Genomic DNA, 19,317 nt, shown 5'->3' with positions numbered 1-19,317 from the left:
ATTACAATGAAGCCTTTTACAATTGGGTGTCAAACCATTTTTGTTGGTCTGAGAAAAATATTGTAATAGGAAATGAAATTATTAGAAATTTAAAACTTTGAGACAAAATGTTGGCAAGCTCAAGACACAGACAAATAGTTACAAAATGGCTTTATTCTCCCAGGGAACATAGCACCATCAGCAACAAATATGCTGCTTGTCTGTATTTATATTCCAAACAGTCTTGTTTCCCATAAATCATTTATTCTACATTTGCCTGGGTTTTGTTCTAGTTCTTTGTTGGTCTTTTTTCTGAAATAAATCATATCCATTAACACATAATGGCATGGGACATATTCCCATGCACAGGCAGAAGTGTTTCTCTCAATCTGTCAAGATACCCCAGCTCCTGGGACACTTTGAGTTGTGTGACAGTGACATTCTCACAGCACAGTCATCAGCACAGATGCAAAAGAACTGATTTTCCCAACAAATGCTGCCTCTGCAGATGGAGCTGGCAGGCCCATGGCTGAGGGAAGAACATGAGCCATCGTGGGTGCCCTGGGAGCAACAGGGTGTTAAACAGAGGGGGAGGAAGATGTAAGAAAAGGATGAAGCCCAGCACTGGATCTGAGATGACAGTATCTGCTCATGCAGTGCTGACCCCCATGGCACTGAGTGAGGTTAAACTGCAGGGCCTGCTGGTGAGATGCTGCCTCTTCAGAAAAACCTGGGAAGTAGGACTTCAAGGACTCCGGGATCTCAGCCTTGCCATTGAAAAGGCATTGATTTTCCTGTTATAGTCTATTTCTTCCAGAAAATAAGGCAGTTTGGACTCTCTCTTATTTGAAAATATTTTTTTAAAAGCCTCCCCCCTTATTTGAGAAGATGCAGGGTCAAAAATAAATACAAATGAAAATACTACTAGAAAAATACTGGGAGTAGGAAGGGGAAAGGTCACTCTGGCCATGCTTTGATAAGAAGAGCTCCAGCTCTAGACATGCACATAAAGCTCAGCAGATGGCAAAACACTGCAATTCACCAAACTTTCTTTTGTCTAAGCTGGGACAGGCTCTCACATGCTGTGAGTTGAGGTTTCCCATCCCTCCATCCAAGCCTGCAGATCCTCTGCTGAGCTCCTCTCCTGCTTTACACTGACCCAGCCCCTCCAGAGCCAGAACGCCACCAAGGGCAGATGACCTCTAAAACCACTGCTTGTTCTCTCTTGCTTTGAACCCAAATTTCAGGTGGGCAGCAGGCAGGGAAGAGAGGAGCAGGGGACAGTTTCTGCAAGGACAAGCCCTGCTGCAGTGTGCAGCACAGAGCAAGTGACCCATCCCATCTCACCAGCATGAACATGAGCTCCTGCAAGGAAAATAACAGGGCAAAAAGCATTCAAGGTCTTTTTTAAAAATGTTCTTCCCATTCTCTGAATTTTGTTCTCTATTTCAGGTAGCTGATGGAGGAGTTTTCCCCTTTACCCACAGCAGGAAATTAGAAACCCATGAGGAGAGCCCTCATTGCCAATAAATGGCTCAGAAACTTCCCCAGCTGGGACCTGCCAGGGCAGGCGGATTACAGCAACCGGCATCAACAGATTTGCATATTCAAAGCCCGTAATTGAGGAATAAGCAGTAATGCCATTATGCAAATCCCCGGGCTCTGAGTGGCCGGAGCCAGAGCTCAGTTTACACATCCTTACCAAAATAAACCCGAGAGGCAGCGCAGGGCAGGCACAGCCAGGGAACGGCAGGAAAAGGCACCGTAATTCATCGGGAACCAGCCCTGAACTGCGGCAGCTGAGCCACCTCCTTCCCCCCTCTATATTAGATATATTTGAGCTCACAGTGCTCTTCTGGGTCCATGGTGAGTTAGAGGGCAAAATTATTGCCTGCAACAGGAGAAAGGCCATAGAAGTATATCAATAAAACAACATCCTTTCATGTGCTACCGGTGAGCTAAGCAGCCAGTATCGTGGTTCCTTTCTTATTTTTTTCTTAACCCTTTTCCACCTCCTCATCAGCAGAATTGGATCTGAGAAGGTGTATTTCATCTGGAGGGTAATTCTTCATCAACTCCACTTGTGAACTTGTGCTTCAAGGTCAGCAAAGGTTATGGAGAAATGAGTGGTTCAATTGGCACATTTAAAAGCAAGTAGTAACTACAGGAACTTTTTTTTTTACTTAAAACACCTGAAATACAGCCATGCTTTCAGAAGGCTTCTGTTCCATTCTGTCACATATTATTTTCCACAATACATGGCTGACTCTGCACCAGTAATTCACTTCACCTTGATTCATGAATAACTATCCCTCACTTCCTACTGTAAATACAATTCTAAACATATGGGAGAGAAATTATAGTGAATTAGGGATGTACATTATCACTGTGATTAGCTGCATTTCTTACCCAGCAGATGTCTGGGTAGTAAAAATCCCCCATGAGGAGAGTATCCTGGAGTTTCCCAACTCCTTGATAACTGGTCCAAGAATTTCTCAGTCCTGCTGTGCTCTGATCCTGGTGGCCCAGAGCAGATGCTCACTGTCTGCCCATCTTCTGCAGCACTAATCCCACTCTCCCCATGCTCCCAGCAGGGCATCACGCTTCCCCTGCTTTTCTCTCTCATGTTATCTTCCCCCAAAAGCCTTCCCAGGGACATTCATCATTCTCACAATACCAAAACACTTGGACAAACTGAGCCAAACACCTCCCTGGTGTCGTATCTCTGATTACCACCAGAGTTACAAATCTGATGACTGATCTGGCTGTAACTATTTATGATACTGGCAATGCCATCACAAGCATCAAGGTGGTGCTTGTAAGATTTCTCAGCCTCCATTTGGCCACTTTTTTCTTGGGCATCTCACAACCCCACAGCAAGGGAGAAGCTCTATTCCAAGCAAATGCCTGAAGAGAGACACAGTGAGTAACTGGCACAAAATGAAAGCCCACAGAGATCAAGCAACTAGTCCCAAAACATGGAAGACATACGGCACTGCCTTGAGAGCTTTCACATGAAATTATCTTTCCCACTGCATTGCTTTTTCCATCCCACAGGTGCCTTAATTTTGGCAGCTCAGCTCTTCCAGCAGAGAAAAAACAAGAGTCACTGCCCCCCCCTCCCCCCAATGGCTCTTGTTCCTAGAGGCTACAAGAACATACATGGGTATTCTTGTCCTCTTTGCAGGCTGCTGCCACTGATCACTTTGTCTGCTGTCGTTGGGCTCCTGCACGGTGTGACTTGGACAAACCCAGACATTTGCCTGCCCTAGAGCTCCAGTACATCTCAGCTCCTCAACACTTCATGCTCCTGAATCCCAAGGGATGAGTTTTCACCTCTAACAGCAGTGATCTTGCACATGCCACATCCCAAACATCAGCACCAAGATCAGCACTGAGCTTTCTTCTGGCTGTCAGACAAAGCTTTGGAGACATAAACAAGTGCTGTCAGACACCTTCTAAATTCCTGCCTCAGCATCCTGAAAATATTCTTCTAACCTCCTTTCTCCAACATGAGCAAGCCATCATCATTGGTCATTTGTCTTATGTCTCCAACCTTAAATACCAGATTTGCATCTATCTTTAAACTTGTGAAAAGGCTACAAACACTAACTCATGCTTCTAGCAGAAAGTGACTTTTCTACATAGTAAGAAAATGAAAGTTTAAATGTAAGCAGTGTCCATTAATTTATCATTTACTGAACAGTTATTGTTCACTGACTCCAAAATAGCACAAGGTGTAGCCCTCAGGGCAGCACTAACATCCAGTTCGGTCTCTCCAGAGCAGAATCATGGTTAAAAGGCCCATTTTTAATATACTGCATCCACAGATATCTGCTTTTGAAACCTGGAACTAAAAGCTATGCAAAGCAGCAGAAACCCAACTGAACCAACTCCTTGGGCCAAAATTTTCAAGGCTTAATTGCATAAACAAAATTGTATAAAAAATTACATATTTGTGTGTTGCACATGTACCATTTTTAACTTTTACCTGGCAAACTCTTCAAGGCAGCACTGTTTCAAGAAATTAAGAGCTGTAAGGTGAGCAAAACATGAGCCCTGCTTTATTGAACAGCCATTAGCCATACTTAGAAACTGCACCATAACATTAATTTTGCAGCTACAAGATATTGGTCTTGAACAGAATTAATGCATATGCACATATTTGCTATACAGTCATAAATTTTACTAATGCAATTTTGTGAGCCTCTTAAATGGTAACCATTGCAAAAAAAAAAATTAGTAACAGGAAAAGCAGGTAAAGTTCAACAGCAATATTTCATTACCAAGATAAGCAAAGAAGATAAATGACTCAGCTTCCTTGGTTCTCTCCTCTCCCCCCAACATTACATGAGGAAAAACATGCTGCACAACATGAATCTCTATTATTGTTGGAAGTGTGGCAGTCTGGCAGGACAGCAGATCAGGAGGATTTTTCAATGCAGAGAGATGTCTGTCACTAAAGCAGAGCTTACAGCAAAGCTGTTCAAAAAGGAGCAGATTCCACATAATTTCCAGGGACGGACAAAACAATTAGCATCTCCCTAGTCCCTCTTTTTTACTGTATGTAATTCCCTCTTTTCCCCTTCTTCCAGGGGCACACCTGCTGTTGTGGGCACAGGTTGGAGCCTCACCACGTGCTGGGGAACAGCATACAGACAGCACACTGCACACAGGCTCAAAATGAGCAGGGAAAACAGAGCAATTCTGCTGTGAATAGCAGGATTTTCCATTTTTTCTTGAAGAACCAGCAATCAGAACTGCGTGTTCCTACCCGAGGAGTTCACCCATATATTTCCATCCTTAATAATGAAATCAGTTTTCAGCCCTCTGGTTGCAGAGACTGGCAGGAAATGTGGCTCCCATTTGCCCAGTGTGAAATCAAATGGGACTTGTTTTGTAGCCCTGCCATTTCCAGGGCTGTCTCATGATGTTTTGGGGGTGACAAGAAGAGGGGCCAGGTCACATTCCCTTATTGCTGTCAGCCTCTCCAGTGGGATAAGGAGATCACCCACCGCGGGATTTTTTTCTTTAGCTGAGGCCAAAGCATCAATGTCTGGCAGAAAATTCCCTCTTTTTACTGAGGAAATCTGGTAAACTTTGAGAAAAGGCAAGATCTGAGCCTTCACTGTAGGTTCAGAGACCTGCTTAGTGCCTCAGAGCAATATCCCAAAATCCACAGGTCCAGGGTGCAGGAGGGCAGGGAGGAGCAGGACTGGGGGAGGGCGATTGCTGCCACAATGCTCCTCATTTCTAAAAGCTTTCAGCCTCAGCAGCAACCATGTCTGCAGACACCCACCATTTCCTCAACCCTGCACTGTGCTATGCCTTGTAGAAAACTTCCCTGATCCAGAAAGTGCTTTGCACATCTCCCCACCATCCCCTGCTGCCCCACCAGGACCAGCAGCGCCTTGTGGTGCCATGCACAGTCCAAGCACAGCTGATTTCTTGGGCTGGGCTCCTCTAAGGCCATGATCTGCTCTCCCTTGAAAATCTCAGTCTGTGGCTGTTGGGAAGCTGTGGATGTACTGTTGCTTCTGGAAGAGCTTCTTGCCCCCTCCTGCACATAGTTTGTACTGTATTGAACATAAATAAAACCACAGGGAACTTACTCATGGGAGGAGTTTGGCTGCTGACAGCCCACTTCTTCCTTGTTTGAAGATTTTGTTCCAGTATCTAAGTGAATGTGGTAGATTCAGGTAACAGCCTACAAGATACCAAGTTATCCAGTGTCTCAGAAGTCATCCAAAGTAGCCAAGTTTGCTGGAGAACCACTAGAAGAGCAGCACTTTACAAGATAGAATGTCCTTTCCTGAAAAGACAGCAAGGAAAAAATGAAATTTAAAAATTACCTCATCTCCACAATTACTTGCCCAGGTGTTTGGCTTTTCCCAAAGTGCACACCAACACAACTGACCTTTCCTTTCAGTAGGAGCGCACTGCTACAGACAGGGCACTGCCTGCTTTCTCTTCTTCTGTTTGCAGATGCAATTGGATGGAGACACAGGAGCTCCTCAAAAGGAAATGTTTGGCCCTGAGATCCAATATTCTGCTTGTGACTTCTTTGTGCAACAGCCAGAGCCATTCACCAGAGCTCGATGTGAAACCAAGGATTTATTCAACCAGCACAATCGATTGCTGTGACATATTCAAAGCAGCACTGAGCTCCTGGGGCTGGGCCTTGGTTGCCAATACAACATTGTGTGTAGGAGTTTTCTTCTACCTTGAGACTCAGTGGCTCCATCCAGCAGACAGAAACCTGGCAGCTGCTCCATCTTCCAGCACAGTGATGACCCAGATGAGATCTATATATCCAGTATTCACAGCTTCGTGGCTGAGGAAGGCTGTGCCAGAGTGCTTAGGATTTTTTGGCATGAGCCTGGTCCCACTTAGCATTTTTATGAATGTTCCTGCTCCTGGATTCATGCTGTAATCTAAAAATCGAAAGGGCACTCCTGCTTGTAAGCTTCTGGACTTGATGGGTACGAGAGAAAAACCTGAAATTGATGCAAACCCATGATAAACCATTGGTGCAAATGAATGCAAAACTATCTCCAAAACTGAAACCAGCACCAAATTGTGACTGACAAGCCCTCCATGAGGTCCTGTGGTTGCAGCCTGACTCACAACACGTGAGCACCCAAGGTGGGAGCTGCTGGTCTGGCCCTGCAGAGAGCACTCAGCATTCCCCATCCTGACCAAAACTACAAAACCAACGCATTGAAGGTGTTTGTGCAGCAGAGAGAAGGAAATCAGGACCTCACATCACGGTGTTTTCATGTTTGTGCAGCAGAGAGGAGGAATTCAGGACCTCGCATCACTGTGCTCTTATGTCACTGCCCATTGTTTATGAGTCCTCTTCCCCAGCTGCCCTCTGTAACCTCTGACAGTGGTAGGTTCAGCTCTACCTCTGTTTCAATACCTGGAATTTTAAGACAACCTGATTTTGCAATTAACAACTAGCACGCAGCAAATTAAATTCATACAGGGACCCTAAATAAACTGGCAGCCTGTTCACAGGTGATTATAAACACTTATCTATAGTACTGACATAAAAGGGACAGGGGTTGCATAAACATGTACGTTAAAGAGGTACCAAAATATTAGTCATGACCTTGTTAAAACAGTTAATATGGCAAAACTCAGGCATGAAATAACCTATCAAATGAAATATGATTAGTGTCAAGAGCTAATCTTCCAGAAGCCCAAACAATGTGATGCAAAGGAGCTTTTAAAAGAGACCAAACAAACTCATTTTTCATTATCTTCTGCCATCTTATTATTTCACAAGTTAGAAATCCATTAGCAATTCTGCCAAGAACTAGATAGGCTGCTTAGTTATCTAACACTGAGACACTCACATCCCATGGCTATCTTGATGTCCCTGGGGAAAAAAAAAAAACAGGAAAAGCAATGGAGTAATAAATTATTATAACTGTTTCATTAAAACTTAGGACACTGTAATTTTCAAGTTTATTTGGTGTTATATTTAAATGAACCAAAAGGCAACATTGTACAGTAACATTATAAAATAAAATTATTACATAGTACATTAACCAAAGCCCCATTAAAAAAAAAATCCTAAAAAGTCATTTGGGGACATATCCTACTCTTGCTCTTCTGCACACATGATTTATTAAGCTCATTTAAAGCAGCACTCTTATTTTTAGGAAAAGCAAAATGGAATTTGCCCCCAAAATGGAATATCTTTTCTTATAGTTTTTGCAGTTTCATTTTATCATGTGTAATATATCAAGTTTATAAGGCATAAATACGAAAAACAGTTCAATATGCTCATCATAATTTTAATTAAGTTATACAATCTAGGACACTTTTTCAATCACACCAAGGATTACAATGTACCTATAGCTTTAATTTCTTTTTTTTATACAAAAGTCTATCATATGGTATACAGTGTATTCTAGTTGGTAACTGGTTCACAAGGTGGATCACAATATTCTTGCAGGTTAATATGTCAGGATTTCACCCAGTTTGTACTCTCTGTGCAAGCTTCCTCCTTCCCTGGCTGCTCTCCTCCAGCAGCAGCAGCATCCCAAAGCTCCATCTCCTTGCCTGTTTTCTAAAGGGCTCTGTGCCAGATGCAAATCCCACTGGGAATGGCGTGGGATACACATCCCAGGGGTGCCAAGGAGCTGCCAGGAGTGGAGGAGATGGCAGGCAGTGGCTCACAGAGGTGTTTGTGGAGCAGGGAGCCAGGCTCTGCTCTCCCAGCTCCCCTCAGGCTCCTGGAGGGAACCCTTGACCAACCACAGTCTGGTGTGTAAGGAAGCCAATGGAGTGGGTGCTGCTGGCTGCTTGTGCAAAGTAAGGATGGGCAAAAGCACCTCAGTAAATGAGGAGGCAGCTTGGATGTTTGGGATGTTGAGTGCTTGGGTTGGTCCAGCTTCACATCACCCACAGCTCCATAACCTGCAGACCCTTCCCAGGATTTTGGGCATCTCTAATGCAAAGACTTATCTGGTGCCAGCTGGATGAGTTGCACAGATAAACCCTGTGATCAGTAACACCTCCCACAGGCATCTCATGCCTCCCCTTAGGCTGATATTTTCTAAAATCAGATTACTGAGATGCCCTGGTGAAAGGGCTGCTGATTTGGGGCTGGGGGCAGCAGGGCCAGAGGGGCTGGAGAGGGCAGGGGGTCTGTCCCCACTCCTCCTGCCCCTCCAAGGGCCTTGTCACTGCTGGTGTGGGCAGATGGGGGATTGACCCTGCGCCCCCACACTGCTCCCTCCAGCAGCCAGGGAGGGCTGTCAGAGGGCTTCCTGACATTACCTGGAACCAGGAATAGCTTTTTCTACATAGACAATCAACTTAAATTGTGCATGAGGTAAACTGCAGAGCAGTGTCCTCCAGAGTGTTTTTCCCATGTCTAATATTAGATATCTTGCTGGCAGCTCTGAATTGTCCCCAGAGGTTTCTCTACCTGCCTACATTTACTACGCACAGATCCTGAGCTCCTGGGCTCGGGTGCTCTGAATCACACCACAACCAAAGGCAGCCTAAAATAGACAGTGTGAATTGCTCCCTCCCTGCTGCGACTCCATCCTGCAGCATCTGGGAGGAAAGAGAAATTAGCTTAGTATTATGAATGGGCCAAAGTCAGAGAATTTGGGTCAGGATTCAGGCCAGGCAGGCACAGGTTTTGTCTGTGGGCCTGTTCTTGTTCTCTGTTTGCTGATGGGACATCCAACCCTGTGCTTACAGTTATTTTCCTGATAGATCAACAGTCTCAGGAATCACCTATCCCTAAATAAAGCACAGCACGTGAGCAGCACATAAACAGCTCTCCAACTGCAGGAAAGAACTGACACGCATCTAAAGTCACAACAAAGCCTTCACCTCCCACACACCCTTGCCTCAATACTTTTTTTAAACCAGTCAGAAACAGTGAGTGCAGCACATCCCAGAGAGCCAGAGGAAGGAGCATCCAGTGCTTACTTAGCTGCTGTGTCATTGTGTAGGGAGGCTGCCTCTGAAGAAACCAAAATTACCCTACATAAAGAGCATTCACTAAAAGAATCTCCTTCCCCTTGGAGGACCAGCAAGATCACACTATTTCCTGAAAATCCTTTTTTTTTTTCTTTTTTTCTATACTTGACAGAAGAGTAATACTGTCTGGGTTTTTTGCTTTCACTAACCATGACAGGCAATTTCTGTCCCAGCCTGAGAATTCCATCGAACCTGCTATTTGCATTTGGGATAAAGCATCAAATGGACATTTCCCATGGGATAGACTGCTTGCTGTCCAGTAGATTCAACCATCATTCTTAAATACATTAGCAAGAGGGAAGCAAGAGATCTCCCTGTGCTGAATGCATTGCACCAGCAGCAAGTTTCTGCCAGTGCTGAGAAATTGTGCCCTTAATGTAAGTGCTCAGTGACCACCAGCCCTGCTGCTTGAGGAGCACTCGGAACTGTATAGAAGGCTTGCAGGAAAAAGACCTCCATTAGTACCCATTACGCTGTGATTTATGGTATGGGCTTAAAATAGCAAAAAATTAAACAGTTCTATTTAACCTAGAGTCTAAAAAAAGGCACAAAGACTTTGTGGGAAAAAAAAATTGTAACTGTTCAGATTACATTTCCAAGAACTTTAACAGAGCGTTGCTTTGATTTGCCAGCTTTGTTTGCTGGCAGGAGTGAAATTGAGACAATTTCACTGTCTGCAGAGGTAAAGAATACCCTTTTGGCAAGGCAAGTTTGCCAGCTCTATGCAAATGTTATTCAACAGAAGTAACTAAAACCTCTTGTGATTGCTTTAAAACATAATCTTTTTGGTCTGCAGCACATTGCACTTAACTAAGTACTCAGTGATGATAGAGTGGGTCTTAGGGCAAGACCAAATAGAAAGAGCCCTTTTTAATCTGAACGTAGGAATGAACTTTGTTCACAGCTACACAGTCTGCTTTCGAACAAATGATCATGAAATACATAAATACTATAAAATAAATACAATACATTCAGAGTTTTCAACACTGTAGAGAGCTGTTAAGACTTCCCTAGCTCCTCAATGTGATGCATATAGAACATTCCCTTCTATACAGTGCTACCTCCATGTACCCACACCTCAACATATCTCAGACAGCTTTCCTCTCTTGCCTGGATTCTCATCAGTCTCTGATTCTGTAAAACATTATACCATTCCTTTAGGAAAAAAAAAAATATTGCACTTTTAAAAATGCATAAAAATCGAACCGAGTTCCCATTAACTCCACCACACAGTCTGTTATTTAAAATAAGACTTTTCCAAAAATGTATCTCTACTTGTTCTGCGGTCCACCTCCATTCTCCACCGGGATATCCTCAGAGCATCGTCCCTTAGCGAACTCCTCACAGTTTTGCCAGCAGCCATTTGTCACACAGCGTGAGCTATCCGAGCCCCAGGTGGCTGGGGGTCACAGGGATGTGCCCAGGCTCAGGATTTCATGGTGCAGATGGGCACCACGATGACCAGGATTACCGTGCAAGCGGCCGCCGCGATCAGAGCAGCGATCTTGCAAACCTTTGCCCTCCTGAACTCGGCTTCTTTCCGTTTCAGCAAGGAATCGTAGCCGGGAGTGTAAATGTCTTCCATCCAGTACTCTAAGTTGTTTGGGTTTAAAGATTCTTGAGTCTAAAAATCAAAAGGAAACGGTTGTTAATTGATTGGGGTCTGTCATTAATAAAATAAGCGAGCAAAGCAGATGTATCCAACTGCACCTGGATCTGCTGTCAGGATAAAGTGGGTTATTGACACTTTTCACACCCCTTCATCTCCTGGTCCCAAGCTGATGAAAGTGGTAAAAAAATACTGCAAAAATAGGCTCTTGCAACAGTAAGATTCTGCTCCAAAATCCCTCACGTACCTCTGATTTACCGGAAACTTCGTCATCTTGGCTGGCATTTAAATAAGATCCCTTTAATCTGCTCGACAGCAGAGGTGTCAGCAAGTGCCGGCCTGTTACTGTTAATAATTTTTAAATTATTAAAGCTCAGCTGATGGGAAAGGTTCTTAATATATGCTCCTCATGCACTACATTTTATAAAGCTAACCCTAATTTTGTCACCACAATTTGCTTGCAGGGCATCCAGCACCCAGCCCTGCTGCAGGGGCAATTTACAGACCCCTCCTCTGGAATGGCATTGCCTGGGGAGACAGGCAGCCTGCAGAACTTCATCAGTATTTCCATCTGAATTACTTATTTTTTATGTCTTACAGCTTTTTGTTCCTAAGTATTTATGAGCTCTTAAAGCTTTCCATTTCAGCCTTGCTTGTTTTTTCTCCCCTTTAACCTCTGTTTTAGAGGAAAAAAAGAGGAAAACTGGAGAAACTCAAGCTCTACACATAATATTGAACTTATCAGCAGAAAGGAGTAAAGCAAGAAGACCATTTTGAAAAATGACAGCATTTCCCCAAAGCTGTCTCCTTTATCTGAGGCTCCAAAAGCCCATTTAAAAAAAAAAATTCCATATAAAAATATTACAGTTAGAATACCCTAACAGACACTATTTCTGTGCTTGTAACAGTCCTGATCCAAAGTTTGTTGGACTCTGCAAAGAAACTCCCGCTGACTTGAGACGGATTTGACTAATCCTTTAGCCTTTAATTGACTAATTCAGATTTTGTGGCCACGAGCTACTGGTTGAAACTTTGCTTTTCCTGATAGCAGCATTTGTTTTATGTAAAGAACTACTAAAAGAAGTGATTCTATAGCTATCTCAAAAATAAACATTGGTGACTGAGCAATGGTTTTATGATCATTTAATGGACACCTCTATGATAGTGTTAGGATGCTGAAACAGAGGCCATCAGCCACACCTGTGATTGTATCTTTATGGCTTTGAACGACCTGTTTCAGCCTTGTGAAAAAAGGCAGCAATCTCATCTCTAAAGGCATCAGAAAATAGCCTGATACTGTTTGATCCCAGTGGATCATCACACACAAAGCAAAGCAATGAATCTCACACGGAGCCCACACCTGGGACAAGCTTTGGGCCTGACTAGTTTTGCAGTTTCTTTTTTTGGAGGAAAACCCAGCAGACTTGTCAGGCTCCAGGAGAAATTTTAAGTAAACAAAGGTAGAAAAACCCCAAAGATAGCAATAGTATGCTTCAAGGAAATTGCAGTTTTGGACCCATCTGCCTTGGCATTGACCTTTTAACTACTTCAGAAGGAAGATGCATTATTAAAAAGGCCCATTACTGTTAATCAGCTTCCTTTCCCATTTCATTGCCAGACGTAGGAATGTTCATTAAGGCATAATGTATTTACTTTCAGTTCTAATAAACTTAATCACTGGGAAAAAAAAACCACTCATCAGTCTGTGTCTATTTTTTAAGTTTGTCAGTAAGCTCCATTATAAAGTCTAGACATGGGCTTTGCAGGGTAGACGCAATTCTGACAATCTTTTTGGAGGGAGAGAATCAAACCAGTAAACTTCTATCACCTTTATCCTAAGATAATAAACTTCTATCACCTTTATCCTAAAGATAAATGATGTCAATAAGCCGATTTCTCTGGTTTGCTCACAGCCATGCAGAGCTGCTTACAGAGAACAAAACAGCCCAACGAGGAGCAGATGGAGAACACTTCTCCCAGAGGGGCTTTGCTTCCAAATATCACCTCCCTTATTGCCTCACACAGCAGGTAAGTGATGCTTTGTGACTGCCTGCTGCAGAGGAACTTCTTCCAGCCCATTCCTACCCTAGCACACAGCCTGCAATGCCAGGGTTAGGAATTTAGTAAGCCATCTAAAGCTTTTAAGACCCAAAAAGCAGCAGGGAGCTGAGGCAAGATGCAGCCTGCTCCCTGTGCTGCTTGGTTTCTCTGTGAGTGCACTTCAGCCACAGCAAGGAGCAGGGGCTGGTGAGGACAGGGAAGTTTGCATGAGCCAAGCAAGGAGGTGAATTTGTTGTGCACAAATTCCTGCACAAACATTCATGGGAGTTGCACTACAGCACTGTGTGGATGATGGTTTCAAATCCAAATCAGCCAGCTCAGGGTCCTGAGGCACAGCATCCTAATGCTTTCCTAGGGATTAGTCTGATGGGTTTGGAGCTGGCTTAGGTACCTCAGCACTGAGCCATTGAGGGCTGGCATGGAGCAGCAAAGTCTCAGACTCTTCCATGATGCTTTCCCTGGCAGACAAGCTGTGGAGACAAGCAGACTCCCTCCCTGAGCACAGCCACACCCCACAGACTGCTGCCCACAGAACCCAAAATGCCTGAGGTCAGCACCAGACCTCCCCACTGGTCCTACATTCTACTGTCAAAGTGCATATAAAGGATACACAGTTATTTGCACATCATTGTGGATTTCATTGTGTGACACATTTTAGGTTTTGAGACCAAGAAGTGCAACATTTCTTTGGTTTTTACACATTTTGCATGTCATCCTTCGGGTCTCCTCTTTAAACCTCTGCTCAGATACCTTCCTTCCCTCCTTCCTAAAAGATGTGTTGTGTTTATCAGACTACACAGGGTATCCAATGTGGGTGCTTATTTTATGTCAGGTTTGTGATTTCGTGTTGGGAAAACATGAATGCAAAATTTGAATGTGTCTCCTCTGCTTGTTGCACAAGAGCCTGCACACTTCCAAGCTGAACCAAAATGCGAACTAGACACAGCATTAGTTGCCTGGCTGGTTTCCAACAGCCACTTCAAAGCTTCCACAGTGACGTGTTTCAAAACCAGTCATGGTATTGAACATCTTCTACAAGTATTTGATGTCTTGTGTTCCTAGTAAAATGGAAAAAAAACCCAAACCTAACATTGCAATTCCCTGTGAATAATTCAGAGTCAGAGGAAAAGGCAGCAGTCCCAGCTCCTGCACCACTCTGCCTTGCTGCAGTTAGGGACCAGCTCACCTCTGCACTCCCTTATTCCCCAACTCTTCTTTAGAGCTACTAAAGCCACAATGGCTCAGAAGATGTCTCGCCATTGCAGAATAAGCTGGGAGCATCAGCCTGTCAAGGATCACAATTCAGAAACAAAACATTCACATTCTTCATTGTCCCTGGCCAGGATGGATAGGGATCAGCAAGATTAGAGGCTCAACAATCCACAGCTCTTTCCTGAGCTATCCAAATCCCTTCTTAAATACATATTCTGGCAACATCCATTTGCAATCAAGCCATTCAAATTAAACAAATGAGACTCACTTGTAGATCCAAGGCTGCAATCTTGCCTTTATCCCCCGAATTCCTCGTGTATTCCTCTATGGTCCATGATGGCTGGGCACGTTTCACTTCAGCCAGCTCTGTCAACCTCATGTCTGTGTAGAGAGGGTTGCTTTTCATGTGTGACTTGAGTGATGCAGGGTAGGGATGAGGACTAAAGACTTGTTCAATCAAGAAAGCGTCTTTTGGCTGTTTAGAGAGTCTATGTGGCTGTGGGATTTCATATTGCCTGTCTGCCTGCAATAGGGTTTAAAAGAATTTGAGAGAAAAAACAAGACTATGAGGGAGTTAAACACAAAAGACAGAGATATTCCTTTCAGAAGCACCATATGATAAAAAATAGATCAGCTAGGATAAAGGTTTTGGATGGCCTTCATCCATTTGCCCACCTTCTTCTCACAAACCAAAGAGGTATTGAGGTATTTTACAGACACAACTCCAACACGAACACAATGCTGACATAGCAGAAGAAATTTAGGGTTTGTGCTGTTCAGAGATCAAAAAAATATTCTGAAAATGGCCCTGACATCCAGAGAAGCCCAGCTGATCTGCAAAAGCTGAGAGACACAAGAGGCTTCCAGGTTTCTGTTTCCAGATCAAATCCTAACATGAATTATTCTTCAGGGATGCCCCCAGCCTGACACTGCAGCATCCATGGTACCATCCAGTGTCAGCCCCAGGCCACTGAAGGAGTGTGGGAGGGAGTCTCAAAATCAGCATGTCATCCTAAGCAAAGCAATGTACACAAAAGCCAAGGTTTGGGCTGACTAAGGATGGCCTTCCTCCCCCTCTGCAGTCTAGCAATAACCCATGGTTTGTGGTTTCTTGTTCACCCAAGCATACCTCTTTCCACCAAACCTCTTCCTCTTTGTTCTCAACCCTTCTCTGCCCTCACACCCCATTGCAGAAGGCACAGCAAGCCTGACAAGGGGCTGCAGGACCCCCTCCCCAAACAGGAACAAGCACCCACCCCATGCAGTCTCACAGAGCAGCACCCAGAGCCCCAAGGACATCCATGGGGACACTGAAGGGGGCACAGGGAAGCTGCTGGGAGCATGGGCAGGGTTTTCTGCCCAGCCAAACCAAGAGCACAACTACGCTGCAGTTCCACAACAGGAGGTTTAAGACTCATTTAAATGACCATGAAAGTCAGATAGAGAGAACATAACTAAAGTGAGCATCTCACAGCACACATATGAGGGTTTCTTTCCTTGAGGGATTTGAATCCATGAATCTATTTTGTTGGCTTTTAAATATGTACATACTTCTCTGAAAAAAGCCATCACAATTCAATTTCAAAATATCCCTTCTAAAACAATCACTAGACAATTTCAATTTTCCCCACACCCTTTCCACCAAGGTAATTACCAGGCCTCCTTATGTTGCTGCAGATGATGAAGAATAGCATCACCTTCCCAAGATGTCACCCACATTACCACCCTTTCTTTGCAAAAAAGCAAAGATTTTGAGAAGCAACTTGGCCATTTTGCAGCTGCCAAGCAAGAACCTACAGGTACAAAATCACTCAATTATGATAACAATAAAGGCAGGCATAACATGGCAAGGCAAAGCATTGTCATACCCCGAGGCTTGTGATGACTGTGGAAGGCATTCATAACCACATTATTTTTAAGCATTTATTATGTGAGTTAAAGTTGAAATTACCTCTTTAGACTTCCTGTGCCAGTCCTTATTTTCTCCTCCATCTCTCTCTTTCACCTCCTCCTCTGTAATGCCAACTTGGTTGGTGTAAGTAATAGCTCTCCAGTCTCGGGGAGAGTTTGAAATACTTGCTATTTTGGATTCGGTCGCACTGTTTTCTTCTGTAAGTGATCTTGATGATCTCCTAGTAAACAAACTTTTTTTTAAGGCTTTTACTCGAAGACTCTCACTATTACTTCCACTGGCATCTGAACAGCACCATTCTGGATTATTCTCCAGTTTGCCTCCATGAGGAGTATTGTGGCACTGAAATATCTGCGGGGAGTTGCTCTCATCTGACGCGGCATCGCTCGTCAAAGAGTTGAGATCTATTTGTACACTGACCTTCTCTGGCTGCTGGATTTTTTGATCCAGCTTGCTTAATTTTCCCAGGACTTGAGAGATTTCTTCTCGGACACCTGAGAGAGATTCCAGTTTCTTCTCTATTTCACCGATCCTCAAGACTAATTTGCAGACACTCGTTTTCAGTTCATCATCTGCGTTACTGACATCTGCCCTGACCACTTTATCCAGTTTGTTACAGGCACTCGCATTGGAGATCTTAGTCAAATTGTGCTCAGGTGAGCTCTCACAGTCTGATTTATGCATCTGAGACAAGGAGCCAGTGCTGTTGTAGCACGAGGACTGCATCACTCCTGTGGACCCGCTGATACTCATGTCATCCAAAAACCTGAAAATGTCACTGATGTCATCACTCACGATCTCAGAGTCGTCATCTGACTGCTTCAGAGAGTGCCGCTCGCCGTACTTGGCTTGGCCTGCTGCACACAAATCCTTGCACTTCTTGTGCTCCAGAACCTGCTGCTCCGTTTGTGTCCCAACACTCATGGTCCTGTCAATGCTTAAGATCTGCACAGAAGTACAGTTAATGCTTTTATCCTTAAACTTTTTGACTGGCTCGTGTTTCTCCACATCTAGAATGGAAGGAATTTCCTTAGGTTTATGCCCATTGGGTTTCACAGCATAGTTTGCCTGCATAATTGGTTGCTGATCCTTTGCATTTAGGTAGGACTGATGCCTGTCAACTGAAGGAAAGTTTGGAGACGGGTTGCTCGAACTCTGGTATCGTGGTTTCTCTTCAGACTGCTTCCTATTAAAAAATGAGCGTTCAAAGTCAGGGACCTCCTCAGTATTTAAACTCCAGCTTTTAGCTGGCCAGGCAGTTTGCTTGGTTGGCTTTCCAGTCCACTTTTTGGTTTCCTGTGGTCCAAGAACAGTAGTTGGGCCAAAATATGTTGAAGCTTGAAGATCATCTAAACTTTCATGCTTCACTCGCCTTTTGTCCGGTATAGGAGAATAAATTGGATTCAAGTACTGGCTGCTGTATGGCATTTCAAAGCTATGGTTGAAGAAAGTCTGCTTAGAGCTTTCTTTCCTGCTCTGAGGCTCTCTGTGTCCATCTTCTGGTGTTTTGTTGGATGGTATTAAGTTGGGAGATATTGTAATCAGATTATGAAAATCTTCTTTGAATATATTTCTTTTCTGGACACACGACTGCATCATGAACGGCTCGTCATTTGAAATGAAAGTTTCTTTTAGGCCTGCACTTATGGGCAAGGAATCCTGGTCTGAAATAGATTCATTTTCAATGTTCATGGGGAAGTAGGTACTCTGCATCTCACATGGTGGGGACGTGGCAATGGAGTAGGATGCCAGTGCCTGCAGCCTGTCCAGAGAGGCAGCCCGGCCCTTCATGTCCTTATTAACACCAAGCAAGAAGTTGGGTTCTGACGAGGGGACGAACTGCTGGCAGTCTTTGCAGTCCATCTTTCTGCATTTTGAAGACCTTCTGACTGGAAAGCCCCGGTTAAAGTCCTGGTCGTTGAGCTCACAGTTGGGCACGCAGTCCGGCACACAGTCTGCCATGTTGCAGATCTCTGTGTCAGACCTGCAGGACTCGAAGGACTCCTTCTTCTTCACTTTGTGCCTTGCAACTGGGAGCTTCTCCTTGGCCACTCCCCCGTTCATTTGTATGAGGTTGAATATTGTTACTATATCTGCTGCAACCATGATTTTCTTTGATTGCTGATTGTTTACAGTGCATCTCATTTTGTCTTTGAACAAAGTCGCTGGGAAATTAGGATCCAGGCAAGCAGTGTAAAACAGCACGCTTCTAAGCTTGGCCAACTGGGATAAATCAAACCTTGCACACAGGGACTTGCAGAGATCCTGGTAAGAAACAGTATTCTGCTTTGTGTCCAGCTCCTCCAATATCTTCACCAGGAAGAGTGAGGATTCCTGGTTGGACTCCATGGCTTAAGCGTATTTTGCCGTTTAGCCTGGAAACCACGTTCCACTTCTACAGCAACACAAAAAAGATTGTAAGTCACCCACAAGTAATACCCAGGGCCTTGCAACTCAGCCAGAGATGGGGCCTGGCTCCCTAACCATGCCATCCAGGGCTTGCTTTTATAACCCATCCTCATGTCCTGAGCTTCAGGCTGCAATCCTAGCATCCAATAAATCGATACTTAAATGGAATCGGGGTTTTATCCAAGAAGGCTCCTTTATGCCAATGTCTACTAAAGCAACCAAGTGAATAAACAGAAGAAGCGTTGGGGAGGCTGAACTAATGGCAGATAGACAATAGCCTGCACGGAATTTTTTACCAACTCGTGATAGGTTCAAAGCACAGTTTAAGCATCAATTTGTCTGCAATCATTTCAGTCCTAGCCTAACCAGGGCTGATCTACTGCACCATGACATATTTTCATATCTGAATGCAAATGGCTCTGAAGAAGATTTTCTGTCAATAAACTTCTGACAGGTTTTTAGAAGTTATCTGAGAACATAATTGCCATCTTGCTTACTTTAAACCATTATTTTCTCCTCTGCTCTGAATTATCTCCTTTGGATACTTTGACCAGATATTTTTTTCCAGAAATACCTTTTCAGGAATGGAAAATTTGCCAGGTCCCACATGAAAAGTGTGTGTGGG

At 44.0% G+C, this 19,317-nt stretch overlaps 1 protein-coding gene across 1 annotated transcript; it reads right to left on the bottom strand.

The window, feature by feature from the left end:
• Positions 1-7,405: 7,405 nt before the first annotated feature.
• On the bottom strand, positions 7,406-18,680 carry MINAR1 (membrane integral NOTCH2 associated receptor 1). The gene is made up of 3 exons (XM_005419589.2): positions 16,323-18,680; positions 14,640-14,894; positions 7,406-11,113 (listed from the first exon to the last, which is right to left on the bottom strand). The coding sequence occupies exons 1-3, from the start codon at positions 18,630-18,632 to the stop codon at positions 10,916-10,918; spliced, it is 2,763 nt and encodes a 920-aa protein (XP_005419646.1). The 5' UTR covers positions 18,633-18,680; the 3' UTR covers positions 7,406-10,915.
• Positions 18,681-19,317: the final 637 nt, after the last annotated feature.

The sequence above is a fragment of the Geospiza fortis genome, unplaced genomic scaffold (genome assembly GCF_000277835.1).
Source record: "Geospiza fortis unplaced genomic scaffold, GeoFor_1.0 scaffold171, whole genome shotgun sequence".
Taxonomy (NCBI): Eukaryota; Metazoa; Chordata; class Aves; order Passeriformes; family Thraupidae; genus Geospiza; species Geospiza fortis.
The sequence above is the reverse complement of the archived record's forward strand: the minus strand, read 5'-3'. Positions and strand labels throughout refer to the sequence as shown.

What these genes read in the sequence shown, in the direction of transcription:
- MINAR1 (XM_005419589.2), bottom strand. Translation starts at nt 18,632, where the DNA reads ATGGAGTCCAACCAGGAATCCTCACTCTTCCTGGTGAAGATATTGGAG. An exon ending in GGCACAGGAAGTCTAAAGAG is followed by an intron (nt 14,895 to 16,322) that starts GTAATTTCAACT and finishes ACCCTATTGCAG; the next exon opens with GCAGACAGGCAATATGAAAT. An exon ending in TTGCAGCCTTGGATCTACAA is followed by an intron (nt 11,114 to 14,639) that starts GTGAGTCTCATT and finishes TTTGATTTTTAG; the next exon opens with ACTCAAGAATCTTTAAACCC.